The sequence below is a fragment of the Salarias fasciatus genome, chromosome 4 (assembly GCF_902148845.1).
Source record: "Salarias fasciatus chromosome 4, fSalaFa1.1, whole genome shotgun sequence".
Taxonomy (NCBI): Eukaryota; Metazoa; Chordata; class Actinopteri; order Blenniiformes; family Blenniidae; genus Salarias; species Salarias fasciatus.
Window position 1 is genome coordinate 4,563,506 of NC_043748.1, and position 18,825 is coordinate 4,582,330.

General features: G+C 43.0%; 1 protein-coding gene across 1 annotated transcript; it reads right to left on the bottom strand.

Annotated features, from left to right (window-relative positions):
* Window positions 1–1,319: 1,319 nt before the first annotated feature.
* On the bottom strand, window positions 1,320–15,765 carry LOC115386673 (paraneoplastic antigen Ma1 homolog). The gene is made up of 3 exons (XM_030089086.1): window positions 15,600–15,765; window positions 1,407–2,403; window positions 1,320–1,344 (listed from the first exon to the last, which is right to left on the bottom strand). Exons 1-3 carry the CDS (start codon window positions 15,763–15,765, stop codon window positions 1,320–1,322), a joined length of 1,188 nt encoding a protein of 395 aa, XP_029944946.1.
* Between the last annotated feature and the right edge of the window lie 3,060 nt (window positions 15,766–18,825).

An 18,825-nucleotide genomic window follows, 5' to 3' on the forward strand; every position in this document is an offset into this window, starting at 1 on the left:
GTTCATCGAGGGAGAATACATCGGCTCTCTCAGACAGTTTCTGTCGCAGTCTGTCTTTCCACTCTTCAGGAGCAGGTGAGTCCCCGAAGTCTAACAGACTGAGATCAAACTCTTTAGAGGCTGGCTGCTGCTTTGACAGTTTGCGAACAACATCTGTGGGATACAGGCAGCCGACAATGGACCCCACAGGTATGGTGGCATCTTTGAGGGTTTCATTTTGGAGAAGTACAGTGAACCTGTTTACAGCTACCGCATGGCTTGGAATGACCATGGGCTGCAAAAGCACACCAGCAGGAAGGGGGTTTTGGGAGGAAGCTTCGACCATGAGGATTTCATCTGGTAGTGGCTCAGTGGCTTCCACTTTGCAAATGGCCTGGTGACTGCACCCAGCAGGTATTATCAAGGGACCAGGGCCCTGCCACTTTACATGTCCGACTTCATTGGCGCCTTCTTCCTGTAGCGGTTTTGAGGACTCATTGCAGGTGTTTTGAACGGCCATAGTTCGAGCCACGTGCGACCCTGGCATGTCTTCACACAACTGGGCTAGTCGCTTGGGAAGGCTGGCCTTAGCATTAGTCCCCAGGATCACAGGTGTCTTGTCGGGACCTGCGGGATCAGGGCAAATCAATGCCAGGACTGACATGATGGTTGGAGCTCCAACCACTTTCTTAGGGAACTCAATCTCAACCACTACGTAACCAAGGTAGGGGTAGCTCGAGTCACTTAGGCCCCAAATATCCAACTTGCTCACGGGGTGTATCGGGACATCGGACAGATACTGTTTGTACCAGGACTCGAAGATTATACTGACTCGTGAGCCGCTGTCCAACAGTGCCTCACATAGGTGGCCATTGACTTTTAGTGGCTCCATGGACGGGGGCCCTATCAAGCCTTCTGGTAGGTCTGTTGTCTTGTGGAAATCCAGTGCACTCTTCCGGACTTCAGCCCCGGCACTGGGGGTCTGGGAACCAGTAGTTTTAGCCTTCTTTAGGGCTCCAATGAGCTTTTGGATCACTTTGCTTGGATTCTCAGCATTAGTGCACTTTGAGGCGATGTGCCCGTTCTCTCCACACCGATAACAGATGTAGTCAGCTGTGTCAGTTGATCTTCTGGTTGAGGTGTTGGGTGCAGGACGGGTAGTGGGTACGGGACTGGTGCTGCCAACAGTCATCACTGCTGATGAGGCTGCAGCTGCAGTGAATGTTTTGGAGTTCATTTTCTGTGTTAAGTGCTTCACTTGTTTCCTGAGGGCAATTACTTCAGGATCTTGACTAGTTTCTGTGTCTTTCACTGGAACAACAGGCGACTCAACCCTTTCTTCAGTGACTGGTTGGTGTTTTGTCGCTAGTGTGGCAAACATTGACTTAATTTCTTTAATTTCAGCTCTTAGTGTTTGTATTTCTGACTTGCTTTCAGCTTGTGGTTTGGCGTAGACTGAGCGCACAGACTGGTTTAGCTTAGCTTTAGAGGCTTCGTATTCCTCTTCTGTGCGTATGTCGCGCAGCAGTTGCAGGAATGTAGGAGGGTTGTCTTTTTTCTCCCTCAGCCGCAGCTGGATTAACATCAAGTCGGCGTCTACTGCCCCTTTAAGCAGTTGCTCAAGTCTCGCTCTGTCCATACTGCTTGCGGGAATACCACCTCGTTGCACGACTTTAGACAGACAGCGCTCCAACCTTCTTAAGAACTCTGACAGTTTCTCTCCCGGGTGTTGTCGCTGCAGACGGAAAGAGAAATATAAGTCGTCTCCTGATTCAGCCAGTCCAAATGCACTCTCTAGCGCTTCCAAGCATTTCTCTGGGGTGACATCTGGGTCAGATAGTCGCACAGCTTTCACCACTTCCAGTGCCTGTCCCTTTAAGCTCTCCATTATCCTCCTGCGTTTCTCTTTTGGTGGGCAATCACTCTCCTCCACCATCAAGTAGGCCTGCTCCATCCAGTGTTCAAACTGCTCTTCTCCAGCTGGAGTAGGTACTGTTCCAGAGAAAACACGCAGGCGCCGGTATCCTCCACTCTCAGGAGGTGGCTTCCCTGTCTTGTCGAGAAGGTCGCCAACAGCACGGAGTATGGACTCCACAGAAGAGGGGGCTGGCTCTGGCCCTGCGCACAAAGCCTGCACATCCTCCATGGATCTTCCCTCAGCTGCAAGCAGGGACGTCAATTTAGTACTGAAATCATCGCCAGTTGCTACTGAGCTCTCTGTTACGGTGTAGATTGGCCAGGCTTTTGCTCCTTCCTCTGGAACAACTTCAGGGGGAATAGACTGTGCATCTGTCACTTTTCCTCGGTATTCACAGAGTACCATGAGTTCATCTCCAGCATCACTGAACATTCTGCCCCTCACACGGACAACTCCAAGGCACTTTATAGTCTGCAGGACATCTTCAACTTTGGTTATTTCTGTATCTTCAGGGACAACAGTCAGGAGTGCTTGAGCGTCATCGAGCCCCTCTCCTCGACACCAGTTCTTTAATTTGTTTGAGAACATCTTGTGTTTTGCACTGACTGCCATTTTAAATTAGCTTGGCTGCTAGTTTGTGTTACTTTTTAGAGACTTGTTTTTAACTTTTTACAGGGAATGAAATATCAAACACAAAGAATCAAACATCCCAATCCCAGCGGTGCCTCCATTTATGTAACCCTTATTATCCTATATAACAGGATGGCTACGAGTTCTTTATGGGATCCCTAATGTTTTTGATAAATCACCCCAACTATGAACTTGTACGTAAACAACTTGTTTTTTTTTAAAAATAACTGAGGCAGACAATATCACATGCGTTTTAGAGATTCTTTAGTTAGAAAATGAATTAGGGGAAAGGAAATTGGTTTTTGAAATCAGGTTTAAGGAAAAATTAGGAGAATAACACCACAACGGTTTTTTCAATAATGAAATAAATGTAACACAAATAAATTGTTTTGTAAAGAGGCAAACCCAGTCACGTGTGACTTTTAACAACACTATTTCAAGCAATCAATCATGTAACCTTCAAATCACCAAAATATGTACACTCAATGAAATAAAACCAATCAAATAGATACAATCATGAATACGACACCTTCAAATTATGAACTATTTAAACTTAGAAATGTAAACCTTCAGTCTTTTCTCACTCTTAAATGATCAAATATGAAATGATGAGTTCAGTACCTTAATCAAATATCCAAAAACCTTACATTAATAAACTAAGCCGGCATCTAAATGAAAACAGAAAACAAACCCCACCCTACGTTGCAGGCCTGTTCCATTGCTGTCCACTAGATGGCATTCGTGGCAAAGGGAAAAGCTTACTCACAGTCTCAGACGATCTTCTATAAAGTTCCAAGCTCCACACAGATCCACCGAACGAGCACAAAGTTGTCCAAGAATAATCCACAGTCTCAGAAAGGAAGAAAAATGGTCCTGATAATCCACTCCGATCAAAAGTCCACGTTCTTCCACTCTCGCAGCGGCTGGCTGGGTTAGCAGCCCACTGCACTGCAGGCGCCGCTAGCTTTGCAAGCTAACAGCTAGTCTTCACTGCAGAACGACACTGCCCAGGCTTGTTGACTGCCGCAGCCGTTCCACAGGCTTCTCCCACAGTCACTCCAGGGGTGTTGGACCCCTGATAACTGTAAGATGTCCCGGATTGTCTGTTACGATCCGTTTTCAAGGTTCTCTCTTTCATTCAACTCTCACTCGCTCGTCCGTCTGTGCGTACCCGGAACTGCATGCGCTCTCTCTCGATCACATGACCCACTCTCTCACTGCTCATTCGCTCTCCCATAACGGTAGGTATCAACTTACAAATAAATTCCATAAATAATAAAATCAAACACACAGAGAAATACAATACTTTCTGTAAACAAACACTTTTAAAGGCAAATGGCAAAAAAATAAAAATACACTCAGGTGAACAATACACTGTATTCAAACTTAATAATTTCTCTTCAGGATGCAATGTAACAGTACCCATCACAAAATAAAACTTCTCTCAACAATTCCAAAACAATAAACAGGGTTACAGGGCTACAGTTTCATATTTGAAAATAGTACGTATGAGCTAATGCACCTGATAATTTACTTTTGAAACTATAGTAACTTGTTACATACATCAGAAATCATTTTTGATGACACTTCCTTCAAACACGACCATAATTTGTAATCTGATATGCGGTGATGTATTTCAGCCGTCTCCGCCACTGAGCGTTGTATTGACAGGAAGAGAAATGAGGGTGTGACTGTGGACGAGGAGCATCATTTAACAGAGCCTCGGGCACACTTTCCCTCTCCTCTTCCAGTAAGATGCCTCTTCTGTAACTCTGACTGCTCGCTGTTTCATTATGATGAGGCTATGGGCTAAACGTAGCCAAGCATATCAAATATCCTGGAAGCACATACTAAATAAATCATTTTATTCATTCCATTAGTGGTGGATGTGCTTCCCTTGTAAACCATCTTGTGACCGAACTGGCAAACAAAAAGCTGTTGTGTGTCTGGCTGCCATCTCAGCTGCTGAGATCAGGACAAAAATCGCACCCAGCTTCATTTCTGAAATTTGGACCTGGCTTTTCTTCTTCATTTGTTGGCGCGCAATCCCAGTAGAAGGTTCATGGACTTTATGTTCTGACTTCATCATGTGAATGGACTGGAAATCATAATCGGCTTCAAAAACAAGCGACGTGTTTGTCTTATTCATCAAAGTACAAATAAAGCAAAAGTAAAGTCATGGAAGCTGTGGTGGAAGAGATCTGATCCTGGATCAGACGCTGAGTTGTCTCTTACTGCATGATTTGAATGACTTTCCCCCAGCAGGGTCCAGCGAGACGGGGTGGAGGGGGGCACAGCCGAGCAGAGGTGACACCCTCTTTAGCTGAGGGTCACCTATAAAGGGGTTCGGCGGCAGATGTTGCAGGTGACGTGCCAGATCTGGCGGCAGATGGTGCACGCTGCTGCTGCTGCTGCTGCTGCGGCTGCTTGCCCGGATTACAGAAGTGAAGCTTCCGGCTGTCTGCAGTGAGTGCAAGAGACAGGTAGGAGGGCAGCGCTGATGGCTTACAGCCTGGTGTTTGTGTTGATTCCACTTAAGTTTCATTTATGATCTGTACCCGTTGCTATTAACCAACAACAACTGGCAAGACCCCCCCCCCCCCCCCAAAGAAAAAAAAAAAAAAGGAAAACAAAAATCCAACAACAAACTGCAGTCAGTGATTCATTAGACTTACAATACATTTCTGACTCGTTCGCTCAATTGCAGAAGACACTGATTACATCAGTTGTATTATTATTTCAAAGGTGGGTAACTTCAAAGCCTGCACACCTACACACACACCGTCTGTGTGGTACCTCTCAGCGTGAAGACGATGAGACACTATTTGGTTTTTGCCTGAAATTTAGGAGTGAACAGAATCAAGCTGCAACCCAAAGATGCCCCAAAAGCTGAATATTTTTTCTTTAGCTCTCAAAGCTTGAATATTAAACTATTCCAGGTGTGGCGCCGCTCAGCCTCAGCTCAGCCTATATCCAAGACATTGAACCGGACGTTTTCTTCAACACGTTGCTGAAACCAGCCGCCTTACCTTCATATTGTTTAATTTGGTGTTTTCATTTGCTCTCCTCATCGTAGAGAAGCAGTACAGTCTGCTGCGGTTGTGCACGGTAAACACAACCGTCTGTCAAAAGAATGACGTGACTTTTAGTTACTGAAATGGAAAGATACAAAGAGACTGGATACCAGCTTGAAAAGGTGGGGGGAAAAAAAGTTAAATGAGCTATTTTAAAATTCAAATGGTGCTCTAAGTGGTTGGGTCCTTTTGTTGTGACACGCGTCTTCCATGCCTGGATGGTGTAGCAACACACGAGGTCAGAGGAACACTGTAATGTCATGTAAGACAATCGCTCCTTTTTTTCCCCCATTTGAATTTTAATTAGATTTTGTTAACAGGCACCATTTTCCTCTAATTATTTATCACAGATGTAATTACACAGTCCATCACATTATCCACTATCCATCTTGAATAATGGACTTTGAAAAAAAAAAAAAAAGAAAAAAAGTTCAAGGACATCAACTGAAGACAAGAATCAAAAAGTGGCCTCGTTTTTTTTTCCCCCACCGTTTTTCCTTTGATATTAAAATGAGTTTCAGGTTCACTGATCACAAGACAATATTAAAGAAAAATGTGGCTTTGTAAAGCACTCAAATTATTAGCTCTTTTCAGAGAAGCATTTAAAGAACTTTTGTTGTTTGTAGTTCATCCTGTTAGGAGTAGGAGTCTGGCTGTGCTGATTTTGCTCTGCCATAGAACTATATTGTGTCCCCAAAAGAAATCAGAGCAGCGTTGGTAGTTTTTTTCAAGAAAACATCTTTACACTTTCTGTTAATCGTCTTCTGCTCCCATGAACTTGACCAGAAACAGAGGCTGTTTGTGGCCCCTGAACTAAAACGCGTTCGCCTAATTTGAGCTAATTTAAAGCCAATAAACATTGCGCAGCGTCAGACAAAAAGGCTATCGTGTGGAGTGATAGTGGCTTAAAGCTGTGGTCTGATGTCCTGCAGGGAGGATTTGTGGACAGCAGTGATGGTGTGACCACAGACAGCCTGAGACAATCCGACGCCGTTAGAAACAGTGTGACTCCTGCTACAAACTTCAGCTGTTAACAATTAGAAATGTAACTTGACGATCATTGACACAAGCAATGCTGTCGTGCAGAAGTTATCTCCAATAGACTGGAAATACTTTGTGTTTCTGTTCTTTCTGTGCCAGCGGATATGTTTCTTAAAAACGGTGCAGTGTGAACGTGAAACGTTTCTGAAATGGAAATGCGAAATTGACGTTTTTACTTGTTAAATGTTGCCGTGTAAACGGTGCCCGAAATTCATGAGATCCACTTTGCAAAATGTAGCAAGTAATGACCTCCGATTGCTAAAATCACAAAGTCTGTCGGAGTCTCTCGTTGCCACCATCATCTGGTGTCACCTTTTTTACCCCCATTGAGTTTTGTGTGTTTCCTCTCAGAAGATAATCTGCAGAGCAAACAATGGACCCCCAAGATAAGTTGAGACCGGATGAGGTGGGTGATTGAATTAGTGAAAGGGATGAGCAAGGCGAGAGTAACGAGGACGAGAGTGAACGAATGAATGGAATGAGAGGTGGGTGGCAGAGCGAAGAGGAGGAGACGTGGTTTGGGTGAGGCCGGGGTCTGATATGAATGGATGAACCAGAATGGACGGAGCTGTGAGATTAGGTCTGAGTCGGTGTGAATAGGTTGGTTGAATGATCACAAGCGATGTGGGTGAAGCAGAGCCCCGCTCCTGAACTCTAGATTTTTTTTTTTCTTCACTATTCATCTTTGTTGCCATTGCATACTCAGCACATTGATACGAACGTTTTTTTTTTTACTGAACTGTTTCTATACAGATAGCGCTGAGTATGAAGAATAAAACCTACAGGAAGCACAAAGTGGAAGGGAAACTATATACACAGTATGGAGCGCACGCAGCCTTGCACTGTACATCCTTAGTTTACCGCGAACTGAAGTGAGATTTCTTCATGGGAATCAGATTCTTGTATTTATATCTGATGAAACGAATATATATCTTTGATGTTCATGCATGAAGAATGAAAGACGAGAACAGAGGCAGCAGCCAGCTCTGTTTGTCTGTGGCGGTGTGTGGTATGGAGATATACAGCCCATCAAAATCATTCCTCCCCTGAGTATTATCATATCGTGCAGATTGGGAAGGTTTTCTTTTATGCAGGTGTTGAATAGGCCGGGGCATGCGCAGGTATTTGTCTACTCTCTGGCAGGGCCAAGGGATTAGAGAGGCAAGCACTGTGTTGCCATGGTTTCCAGTTCAGCTCTGCCTGCCTCATACACCAAGGATAGTTGTTCTTTGTTGGCCTTCAGTATCACACCAATTGCAAGTGGGAGTGCTGAAGATAAACACAAAGATTCTTATACAATAGAAGCGCAGGTTGTGAGTCATTATATACTGTATATTTGGCCCTTATGGCTGTTTGTGCTTCGATGTCTTCGTTAACACCAGAAATGCAACGTGCGACCACGACATTTGTTTTTTTCTGCATCCTTTTTGGCCATTGAGGCCATCTGTCCTGTTCACTGGGGCTGAATGCATGGACACCTCCACCGCCGTCGAGAGCTTTAAAATTCATGTTATAAAGCACGTTTTGGATCAAATTCTGAAAAGTGGAGAATAACTCACAATGATCAAATGAAACTTTTAGTTGATCTCCACAAGTATTCTCATTTCCATCATTAAAATGCTTTTCAGAGGAGAGAAAAAAAGAAACTGAAAAAAAAAGGAACTGTTCTCTTTTCAATGATTGAAAGTGCATTTTCTTTGTAGTGTAGTCCAAGGGGTTCCTGGGCTTTATGAACTTTTAGTTACGGGCGCAAAAACCTACCATAAATGAAACCTGGTCATCAAACTTAACAAAGCTGTTTCACTGGAATTAACTTCTCTCTTCATTTCTATTCCCCCACTGCAAAGCTCAACCAGCAGCATTTGAGGAAAAGCTGTGATCAGATTAGGTCGAACATCATGATTGTGGCATCTGCAGCAGTGTTTGTTAGAGAGATAGGATGAGGAAAAAAAAAAATCTCCCAAATGCAGCATGCTACCAATAACAAGATGGCCTTAAAGCAGGGAATCTTTATTGTAACTTCCACGTCGCTGCGTGGCCGAGCAGGACGCTGCTGCCTGACGTGCCAAAGCTCTACACGTTGTGAGGTACTTGCTCCAGTTGCACTCATTAGCCTTTACTGCAAATGCAAGCTCTATTTCATGCTACAGCGACTTAAAAAAGCTGCACAGCAGCACATGTTTGCTCAGCCGCACCGCTCCACCTACATCAGTTGCAGGCAGGTGAGTTCTGAACAGCTCTGCAGCCGTGAGTTAGAAATGATTTTATTCACCGCTCTCCTTCAAACCATATATTCACAAGATTAGAACTGTACACACAATTAACACACAAAGAGATATTTCTCACTTTTGTTGTTAGATTTTAATAGCATTTCTCAGAAACGATAATTCCGAGCAATATTACCACTGGCATAAAGCGAATAGCGCTGTTTATCTCTTTAATGGTGGCGTGAACGGTCAGGAAAGTGAGCATTTTCATATTCAGAGTTCTTCCGTTTAAATGGTCGAGCAGAAGAACTTGAGAAAGTTTCACAGCTCAGTGACTCCCGTCAGAACATCTTGAAAGCTGCAGCTCTGTAGCGCTGCAAGGAAGACAAAGCGAAGCACAAGGTCGGGAGCACTGATGCATCCTGGTCCAGTCCAGCAGAAGTTAGTGTTGATTCTGATAGGAAGCTGCCAGAATTAGAGCTACACAAGAAAACACAGGTGGTTATAATGTTATAGGGGATCGCTGTATTTAGCAACACAAAAAGCCAGAATAATACTAAAGAAAATCACATTTTGAATGTTCATTATGTGCAGTTCACGACTTTCTACCTGTTTTTTTTGTGTGTGTTGAATTTGAGGATTAGCGATGGATCAGAAGATAACCTGATCGCGTCTGCTGCAAGTTGAAACACGTGAGAGTAATGATCATGAACTTCGAGAGGCTGATTTTCACAAGCCAGCGGTGGATGACAAAGTCAACAGCACAAAACACACAGAGCAACGAGAGGGTGCGATTATGGCACCTTTTCAGAAGGGGAAGTAGTTGAAAATGGAATATGAGAGGAGGGCTCTTTTTCGGAGAGGTCGTGTTTTTTTATTTTTTTCTAAGAAAGAAACTTCCACACTTATCCAAAAGGTGAGAATTACGAACTTCCAAGTGCACATAGCGTTCCTTTTAAAATAGATTTCACATTTCTGGACAGACGGAGACGTCTGACACCATGTAACCAATTCATAATGCTGCATCGGACACTTTTGTTAACAAAATGACCACTGGCATCGGGAGAGGAGAGAACAAGAGAAAGAAATAATGCATTCTTCTTTTTTTTTTTTTGTCTATATTTCACACCACGGCTCCATTGTCTTCCCGATCTTGATTTCTCTGTACACTACAAGAATAGAGAGTACCCAGAGACAAACAGCGGGCCTGTGCTACCTCTTGCCTCCAGAGACCAACACCAGGAAGCCTTTCATCCCCAGCAGATAAAAAGAAAAGTTGTCTCCTACAATCAGACAACACGCTGACAAGCACGTCGCTCTTCTTGCATTTTTACTAGATTTACAAAGCCCGATGACGTGCCTCACCCACTAAGCAGGCGCGTGATGGAGATAATACTTGTTGCAGACGTTCTTGATTAATGCGTGTTGCTCTTCCTATTTTAAATCTGAATTACCCGACTGCTTAACCCGGCTGGATGCTCGATCAGAGTTCACCCGCGTCGCTATAAGGCCCGTCACGGCCCGGCTGCACTCATTAGGGAGCAGACGAACCTGCGGGAGACGGAGGTGAAAACTGATACTGAGCTGCTGTCATATTCCGAATCTGCTGCGTGGCAGAATTTCCCGGATTTCCGACAGATGAAGAAAAAAGGCAACAAGACAACTGACAAGAAAATTGCAGGGATTGTAGGAGACGGGGAGGCATCAGTAGCAGCAACCATTACAACAGCAGCTGCCGGTTCACGGAGGAAGTTTTATGTCGAAATTCTAGACTACGAGTGGGTGCGATTGGTTGTTTTTGTAATTAAACCACACACACGCGCTTGCAGAGAACAATATGCCGTAAACATTAGCGATAGCGAGCACGTCGACGGCGTTTAAAGGGGGTCACCGTGACCCTCTGATGCGGGATTTGAAAAATTGTTTGGCAGAGAAGGAAGAGCGATTTTAACATCGATGACTCTTTTCTTTCCTCCCCCTCTCAAGCCATCTGTCTTCTCCGTCCAAAGTGCGTACTTTGCTCTCTTCAAAGGAGCGCCACTGTTCTTTGAGGTGTAAATAGACGGCGACGTCCAGTCGTCCGAGATACTTTATATGTGCAACTCCAGTTGACCTGATGCAATTGCTCTGAGATGCCTCTTACCTTGGAAATGAAAAAGAAAAAAAGAGAATATGCATAGACATTGATGTGTGTGTGTGAGCAAGCTATGTGGAATTACTGGCTGGAGCTCAGGCTGGCCTGAGACTGTCCACGGAGTAAACAATGTGAGCCAACAATCGACAGAACTCGTGAAATCTTTAACATTAACATTTCACCTTCACAAACATTTGCTCTGCAGCGTCAAGCAACATGCATACATATCACTGGAAAAGCAGACAATAAAGTGACTGTTGCAAAATGCATTAAACTAATAAATAATGTATCATGCGTTCGTGCGACTCAAGATTAGTTCACCCACCTTTTGTCTACCGGGGAGCTCCATTGTCTAAAAAAATCCATCAGACTCCGTCACAAATAAGAAGAAAAATGCTCTTTTCAGTCCAGAAGCTTTCAGTTGGCGCACATTAACGTGTCACGTAGCTTCTGTTTTGTGCGGCAGTTCAAACATTACCTTTCAATCTGAGACAGAAAGTTCAGCAAACTGCAGCTTAATGAGAGCCAGCGCATGACACGCGACAAGCGAGCGCGGGCTTAGAGTCTGACATGTTGTTTCATGGTTTCTTTACATGTGTCCGTAGCTGCAGGATCTCACAGTGACGACTTGACTTCAAGATAATCCAGGATTATTCCCCACAAAGCTTAATTGTGCTAACACGAGCCATCATGTAACAGTTCTGAGCTGCCTATTTTTACCCATTGTCGGTATTTGTGCCACGCTAAGCTAACTGGCTGCACTTCTTCTCAATCGCTGCGCTGGATGACAACTGAAAAATAAGATTGCTCCCATTCATGTAAATCGTTTTAAGCTAATAATAGGAAGGACGAGATTCTCCAAACTTCAGTAGCAACAGCTACGCCATGAAAATCAACAGAGTTTCAAAGGTTGCTCAGTGTTTAATCACCACAGCCAAGGGTTAATTGCTTTAATAATGAATTAAAGAGCAGAATCATCTGAGATAATCTGTCAAAGCACTTGCCTTAGGTGGAGTTAAGAATGAAGTGATGTCGTGCCAAGTGAAGTTCTGCATGGCTGCGTCTGCATCACATGGCCCCTACAGCCACGAGAGCCGTGCTGAACTTTAAAAATAACAGCTGCCGTAGAGCGAGGAGGGGGTTCAGCTCGTTCTGACTGACCTTCTCTCTGTGTACAGATCAGCCACTGTGCGTCTCCGCCTCAGATGTAAAGCTCTTGCACTGTCGTCAATAAAGGAACTGCCGTGGAAAAAAAGTGGGGAAAATCCAAATGGGAGAGTGGAGGACTCGTAATTAGAGGCACTTCTCTGAAACACTTTGTCGGGTGTTTGATTTGTTGACGCTCTCATCAAGACTGATATTTGTTTGAAAAGTTGTGGGAAGACGAAAGTGACATTAAAGTAATGAATCTGGTTTTTGTGCCACACAGGAAATATTTCTATGAAACTGTAGTGAAGCTGACAGATAAGCGTTCCTTTTCATGGGAGGGAATGAAAAGAAGCAAACAACAAAGGCATTTTCCAAAAAGAGAATCAATTAACAGTGATGCTGCTGCTCAGAAATATTCTCCTTTAACCCTGCTTCGATTTACATTCAACAAATGAGGGATCTCAGTGTGGACTAATGAGAGCTGTATAGCACTTTGAGTGCAGCTCCTATTGCAGTCAGGGTGATGATATTTAAGCAGCGGACAGGTCAAATAAAGGAAGAGTTCCTAATCTTAAAATCTATGTTTCCGAATCTGTTGTGAATCACTCAGGCACACCGCTGTCGCAGCACTGCGAGTGTCTCAGTATTCATCAGGCAGTGTGGAATTCAGAGTCTATCCTGAGGAAGAGAGCTAAGTTATGTATGTCGGTGCGACCCCGGATCCAACAAAAAAAAAAAAAAGAAGGTTGTGACAATGTGCAAAACGTGAGAAAAATCAAAACTCGGGACAGTCACCCTCCAGAAAGTTGTCTTAGTGAAACGAGCCTCTGCTGTTCTGAGTTCATCACAGACCCCGTATCTCTTTGCGAAGTTTCACCTCCTCACTTGTTTCCCCGATCATTCAACAGCTGACAGCAGTAACGTACGCGGCGATGTGAAGGGTCTCCCCGGTGTCTAATGTCCTGATGAGTTCATTCTGCACAGAATCATTAGGGATCAAATGTTAATGTCCGCATTAAAATGCTTTCACGAAACCAAGCGCCAGCCTCAAATTATGTGTCACCAGAGCAGTAATTTCCCAGAAGACTTTGGAAAAATACATGTTTGAAGTTTGCTTGTGTTGCCGGTTTAATTTATCTTAATTAGGGACCTTAAAAAGAAGTTAATGAGAGGAGGCATGAAGCCAAGCCATATATCTTAGAGTAGTAGCGAGAGCATTGTCTTGTCTCACAGTATTGATCGCAAAATGCTGCTCTCCTCAAAAAGAAGGGGTAAAAACAGTAGAAGGGAAACAAAAAAAGCGTCTTAAAAAAATTAGCATTTGTCACGGTGACGGGAGGTGCCCTCTAAAGAGTATCAGGTGGGGCACGCTGGTGCATTAAGTTTTAATGTCCAGTACGAACCGCCGTATTAGAGCAGTGGAGGTTGGGTGTGAACGAGAAGTTGGGGGCTGGTTTAGTGTCAGGTGCCTTGCTCAACGGCTACAGTGTAGCAACGCTCAGTTTGGAAAGCAATCAAAATAATTTTTTTTTTTTTTTCTGAATGTTGAAATGCTGCAGTTAGTATCCCAGACCACTAGTCAGTGCTGTTGGTTGTTTTTGCTATAACCGTGGTGCAGCAGCAGTGTCAGAAAAGTTCCGTTTTCCCCCGTTTTGAGTTGGAGGAGAAGCGTTTTCAAAAAGTTGCGTTTTCATTGACTGTCAGCACCATTGTTGTGTGAACAGACACCCAAAACACAATAGAAGTTTTCCATTTTCACTTCAAAACATTGTCTAAACAGGGGTTTAATCGATACTGATTCGAACTTGGGTTTCGGGTGCTTTATGCCTGCGAAGGTTTTTCCTCAAGTGTTTGCTTTTGGCTTGAATGCACCGCCGTGTGGCTGCCCAGTATCCATGGGCTGCCTTCACTTTCTTCATGTTTTCCTGGTTTCCTTTATTTCTCTGGAGAAAATTTAATGAGTTACTTTTGGCTTTGCTTTTTTTTTTTTTTTTTTTTTTTCAGTTCAGTGAAAATAAACCTAGCCTGACCAGTTTTGGATCGTTTAGTAAGAATAGTAAATAATCCAAACACCCCGTGAGCTTCATTCATGACAGTTTTTAGACTCAAAATAATGAAAACATTTCTTTCCCTTAAGCTTGCTTATCTTTCCTGAGAATGCCACATTATGCCTCACTCATTAGCACAACATGCCTGTATGTGTGTAGAGAGAGCCAAAAATATTCTTCAGGATATAGCAAGATGTATTTGATTTGTAAGATTCAAAACCAACATAACGCTCCGAGTGTTTTTAATGCAGGCTAAATCCTATCTGTCGGTCGGTGCAGGGACTCATTAGTGGCGATGCTGCTTATATGAGCTCACATAAAAAGGCCGAGTCAATTTTATGTTGGGAAGAAGCACAGAGGATCAATAAACCAAACACCTAATGGACACAAGAAATGCAGGAATCCGCAAATGTATTTCATGAGCAGTAAATAAGATACTTCGTGAAGAAAAAAAAAAAAAACTACTTTCCCAACTTTACAATTTATTCTACATCTGCACAGATATGTTTTCATTTCAAAAGCATAACTTTCTTGTGCCTGACGACTACATAACTCTGAGGTTTGAGAGCACAGGGTATGGGGGACTTTTTTTTCAGTCTGGGTGGGCAGGAGCAGAAACTTTTGTATGGATACACTTGCTTCCTTTTTGAGTCTTTTCATCTGTTTGCCCTTTCCTCACCCTTTACACTCCTACCTTCCCTCAAAGCGAGTGCACAGCCTGAAATCTACCACATATTGTCTTGAAGACAACTTTAATGAATATCTACGTGAGTTCCCGTCACTTAATGGCTACATTATATTTCTTTTTTTGAGCAGGACAGTCATGCTGATTTACTTCTGGACTAATTAGCCAGTCATGGTATAAACAGTCCACACATACATACACATTGCACAAGTACTCATACAGAAGGGAACACAAAAGTAATTGAAAGTTTGGTCTGAAGCAGGGGTGTCAAACACAGGGGCCACATACAGTCCAATTTCATCTGGAGCGAGCCAGACTAGTAATATAGTACCATAATAACCTCTGGATTTAAGTTTTTCTTTTTGTTGTGGAGAGTATACGTGACGAAAATGTTTTTGTTTTGAGCAAAACCAAGCAATTGCAACGGAAACTTACTACAATCTCAACATAAAGTCAGTTTTAATGATAACTTTCAGTGCAAAATGCAGTGAAATGTTCACAGAAACCTTCTGCTCGATACCGCTGATGTCTCAGGTCTCAGTGTTGTGTTGCCTGCTGCTCAGAAGATTGTTTGAAAATTAATGTTTTCTTAGACATTTTTGCAATATCTTGGTGTTTTGGTGGGCCTGATTAGACCCTCTTGTAGGCTGTTTTTGGCCCTGGAGCCTTTTGCTTGACACCCAAGTTCAGTGTTTTATCCTCACTTTGTCACTTCCACACTCTGACACAGTTACCTCTGCTGCACACTGTTTTAGCCAGTCGTCGATCCCACATTCCTTCCTCCCACTGAGACATCCCAAGATACCGACTGTCCTCCACATGGAGAGCGCTCTCTTCCTCATTTGAAGCGGGCATGCCATCCTTCTCCATAGCCACAGACTCAAAGGTGCTAATTTGCATGCCAACCACTTCACACTTGGTTTGCAAACCATTCCGGTGCCTATTAGAGAATATCATGTCATCCACAAAAGACCTTCTCTCCGAACAATGAGAGCAGCTGTGCTTTGCTCCAGGAGATAAAATTAACAAAATGGATTTAACACCAAATAGGCGGTTTCCTATCCAAGTAGTTTCTTAAAAAATAAGATTCTCGAAGTTGTCATACAGTTGAGAGTCTTGGATTATTGAGAATGTACAAGTACATCTCTGTTTCTTGCACTCATTCCTCTTTATTAGAGGTCAATACAGCAGGTCTACAGTGGATTGAGATGATCGACACCCTTCACATCTTGGAGCACGATACAACCTTGGAACCACACAGATCATGAATAAATAATAAAAGACGAGGCTTCATAGGTGCGCTCTTCAGGGGAAAAAAAGGTTGAGTTTTTGCTGAATTCATTCTCTACCACCGGCAGGCACCTCTAACTACTTCTGCACACAGATACAGCTGTATCTATGTCGCCCAGTGTTTCATCTCAAATTGAATCAATGCAAATATTGTATCAGACCTTCTCATACCCACGGCACTGTGCATGAGATCAAACAGATACTCGTCAGGACCTCCAGTCGATGCTCATTATGCATTTTGCCATATTGACTAGTTGTACAGTTTTTTCTTTCTTTTTTTTTTTTTTTTTGAGGGCACTGCCTTCTTTTCTAAAGTTTCCCGTCTGCAGTCAGTCTTTGTTGTGTCGGTACACAGCAGCCTGCAGCTAGCAGCAGATGGAAATGGCTCGCTGATGAGAGGTCAGAGGAGAACGGCCGGCCCGGTGCAGGCTGACAGGGAGGCTAACTCAGATAACCATGCTTCACCACTGTGCTGAGCAGAGAAGTAGCTCAGATTGCACACGTCCTACCTGGAGGCAGATGAGCCATAGCAGCACAGGACCACATCAGGTTCTCTTTTCTTTTTTTCTTTTTTTCTTTCTTTACTCCAGTCAGCCAAGAAGAGAAATCTAAAGCCGCAGTGAGCAAGGACTTATCCAGCCTGCACAGGTGAAGACTGGAAAAACATTACTTGTTCTGATGAGTTTTGATTTCAGCTGAAATTCGGCAGAAGCAGCATGAATTTATGGATTTGAACAGTTTTGTGTCCACAGTCCAAGTCAGTTGGCGCTCTTGATGTTTTCTTAAATGCTAACCAGTCATCATTTGAATGCACAGCCAGTCCCGGTGTGTGTCTCTGTTGATCAGTTGGATCTCTCTCCGCTCATATTTACACAGATTATAGTTTCAGTCTAATAATGCACACAACACAAATTGTATTAAACCCAGTTTATGGAAATAAAATGACTTTAGTGGTCTCCAGTGACTTCTCCAGGCAACAGAGCATAGCTGAGTTGTGGTTTGGGATTGAAAGTGCAGCTAATAGAATTGTGAACTTTTGGGATGTTTTCATCTTAAACTGGGACAAGACTCTCAAACTTCTCACATATTGATCCTGTTTCGTAATGCGATTTTTGGGGGAGTGGGAGTTCTAACCCACTTTTTTTTCAGAACAATTTCTATTGCTGAGAGGGATCAAATGTATCCCATCTTCATTTGATCAGTTATATGACAGGATCTTCAGATTATTAATATATTGGAGGATTGGAGCCACTTGCGAGTCAGTTTTTGCCCATGGGCCTTATGTTTGACACCCATGACTCCAGAACAGCACACAAAATATTGTCTATTTCTACATTGAAAGACATTGCTTACCAATACTCATCAATTGATAAGAAATGGTAGGCCTGCTGATGTTTCACAGCTTTACATTCATCAAATTAACAAACAGAACAAGCTGTAAACCTTTGTGCTCCAATAAACTTTGTATTATTTTGATTGCATATTTTTTTCTATCGAAAAGAAAAATGCAAGTGAACGCCACTGTTTTCATTTGCAAACCGGAGTAAAAGTATGGTGTTCTGTGAAACGTGATGACGAGTGAGGGCGTGTTTCCTCTAAAAACTCATTTCAAATGTAGAATTTAATCGCCAAGTGCACTTAGCGTTTTACCACATCTCCATCAAAGCATGTAAACATAGGTGCTGCCAGGACTCCCCTTTAAATAGTCACTAAGCATGAATAGAACGAAGCAAATTGTGTTTGCAAAGCCTTTTATGCCAGAATTTGTTCCCAATCATGCACCTCTGAGGGCAAATTTGCTTTTCATCTGAAGTCTTAAATATAGTATATGTAAGAGCAGCTAGACTGTGTGTGAAATGTCTTAAACCCTGTGGATTTACGCTATTAAAAGCAATAAAATCTATCTTGACACAACAAAAGCTCAAGTGACTCACTCAGATGTGACGAAGATATAAACCATTATAAAGAGAAAAACCTTCTGTATGCTGTTTAATTTTCATTTGCCAGATGGTTGATGATTTTCTATGAAACAATTTCTTCACTCTTTCTCAAGCATTATCTTGTCATCATTTAAACAAATGCATAAAATCTCTATGAAATGCGGCGCATCAAAGTCAAGACAAACTTTGTTTTACCTTGAATAGACTGTTTGCATGCATGGATTCACACAATCCCACAACATTATAAATACCACACTTTTAAAATCATTATATTCGCTTTGTTTTGACACGTATGGAGGAAGCAATTTACACGTCTTATACACAGCATCTGTCAAAACACTCAAACAGGACAGCCAGTGACAGATTGCAGATGAGCGAAATGAGGCTGTAAATAGCAGGACAATGTTTAAACCACTGATTTAACTCTGTTTTCAACATATCACACTGTCTCAGTGCAACTATTCCTGAACATGATCGTCTCCATCCCTGCGCGAGCTTCATTTTTTTTTTTGGTAAAAAAAAAAAAATAAAGGCTCCACATTGTGCAGTGTGCTGCACCCATGATTAATTTATTACAGTTTTCCTCCGCAGCTCTCCCCAGCTGAGTTTCTTCCTCTCTACATTCTCCCCTTTCACCCACTGACCTTGCTTTTTTTATGAGCCTCGGCTCCGGCACACCTGGCTGCCGACTTTCGGTGGACGAATCGGAGCTGCCTCCATTTTTCTTCCC

What these genes read in the sequence shown, in the direction of transcription:
- LOC115386673 (XM_030089086.1), bottom strand. Translation starts at nt 15,765, where the DNA reads ATGCAAATTAGCACCTTTGAGTCTGTGGCTATGGAGAAGGATGGCATG. An exon ending in TAAAACAGTGTGCAGCAGAG is followed by an intron (nt 2,404 to 15,599) that starts GTAACTGTGTCA and finishes TTGTCCCTGAAG; the next exon opens with ATACAGAAATAACCAAAGTT. An exon ending in AAACCACAAGCTGAAAGCAA is followed by an intron (nt 1,345 to 1,406) that starts GTCAGAAATACA and finishes TTGCCACACTAG; the next exon opens with CGACAAAACACCAACCAGTC.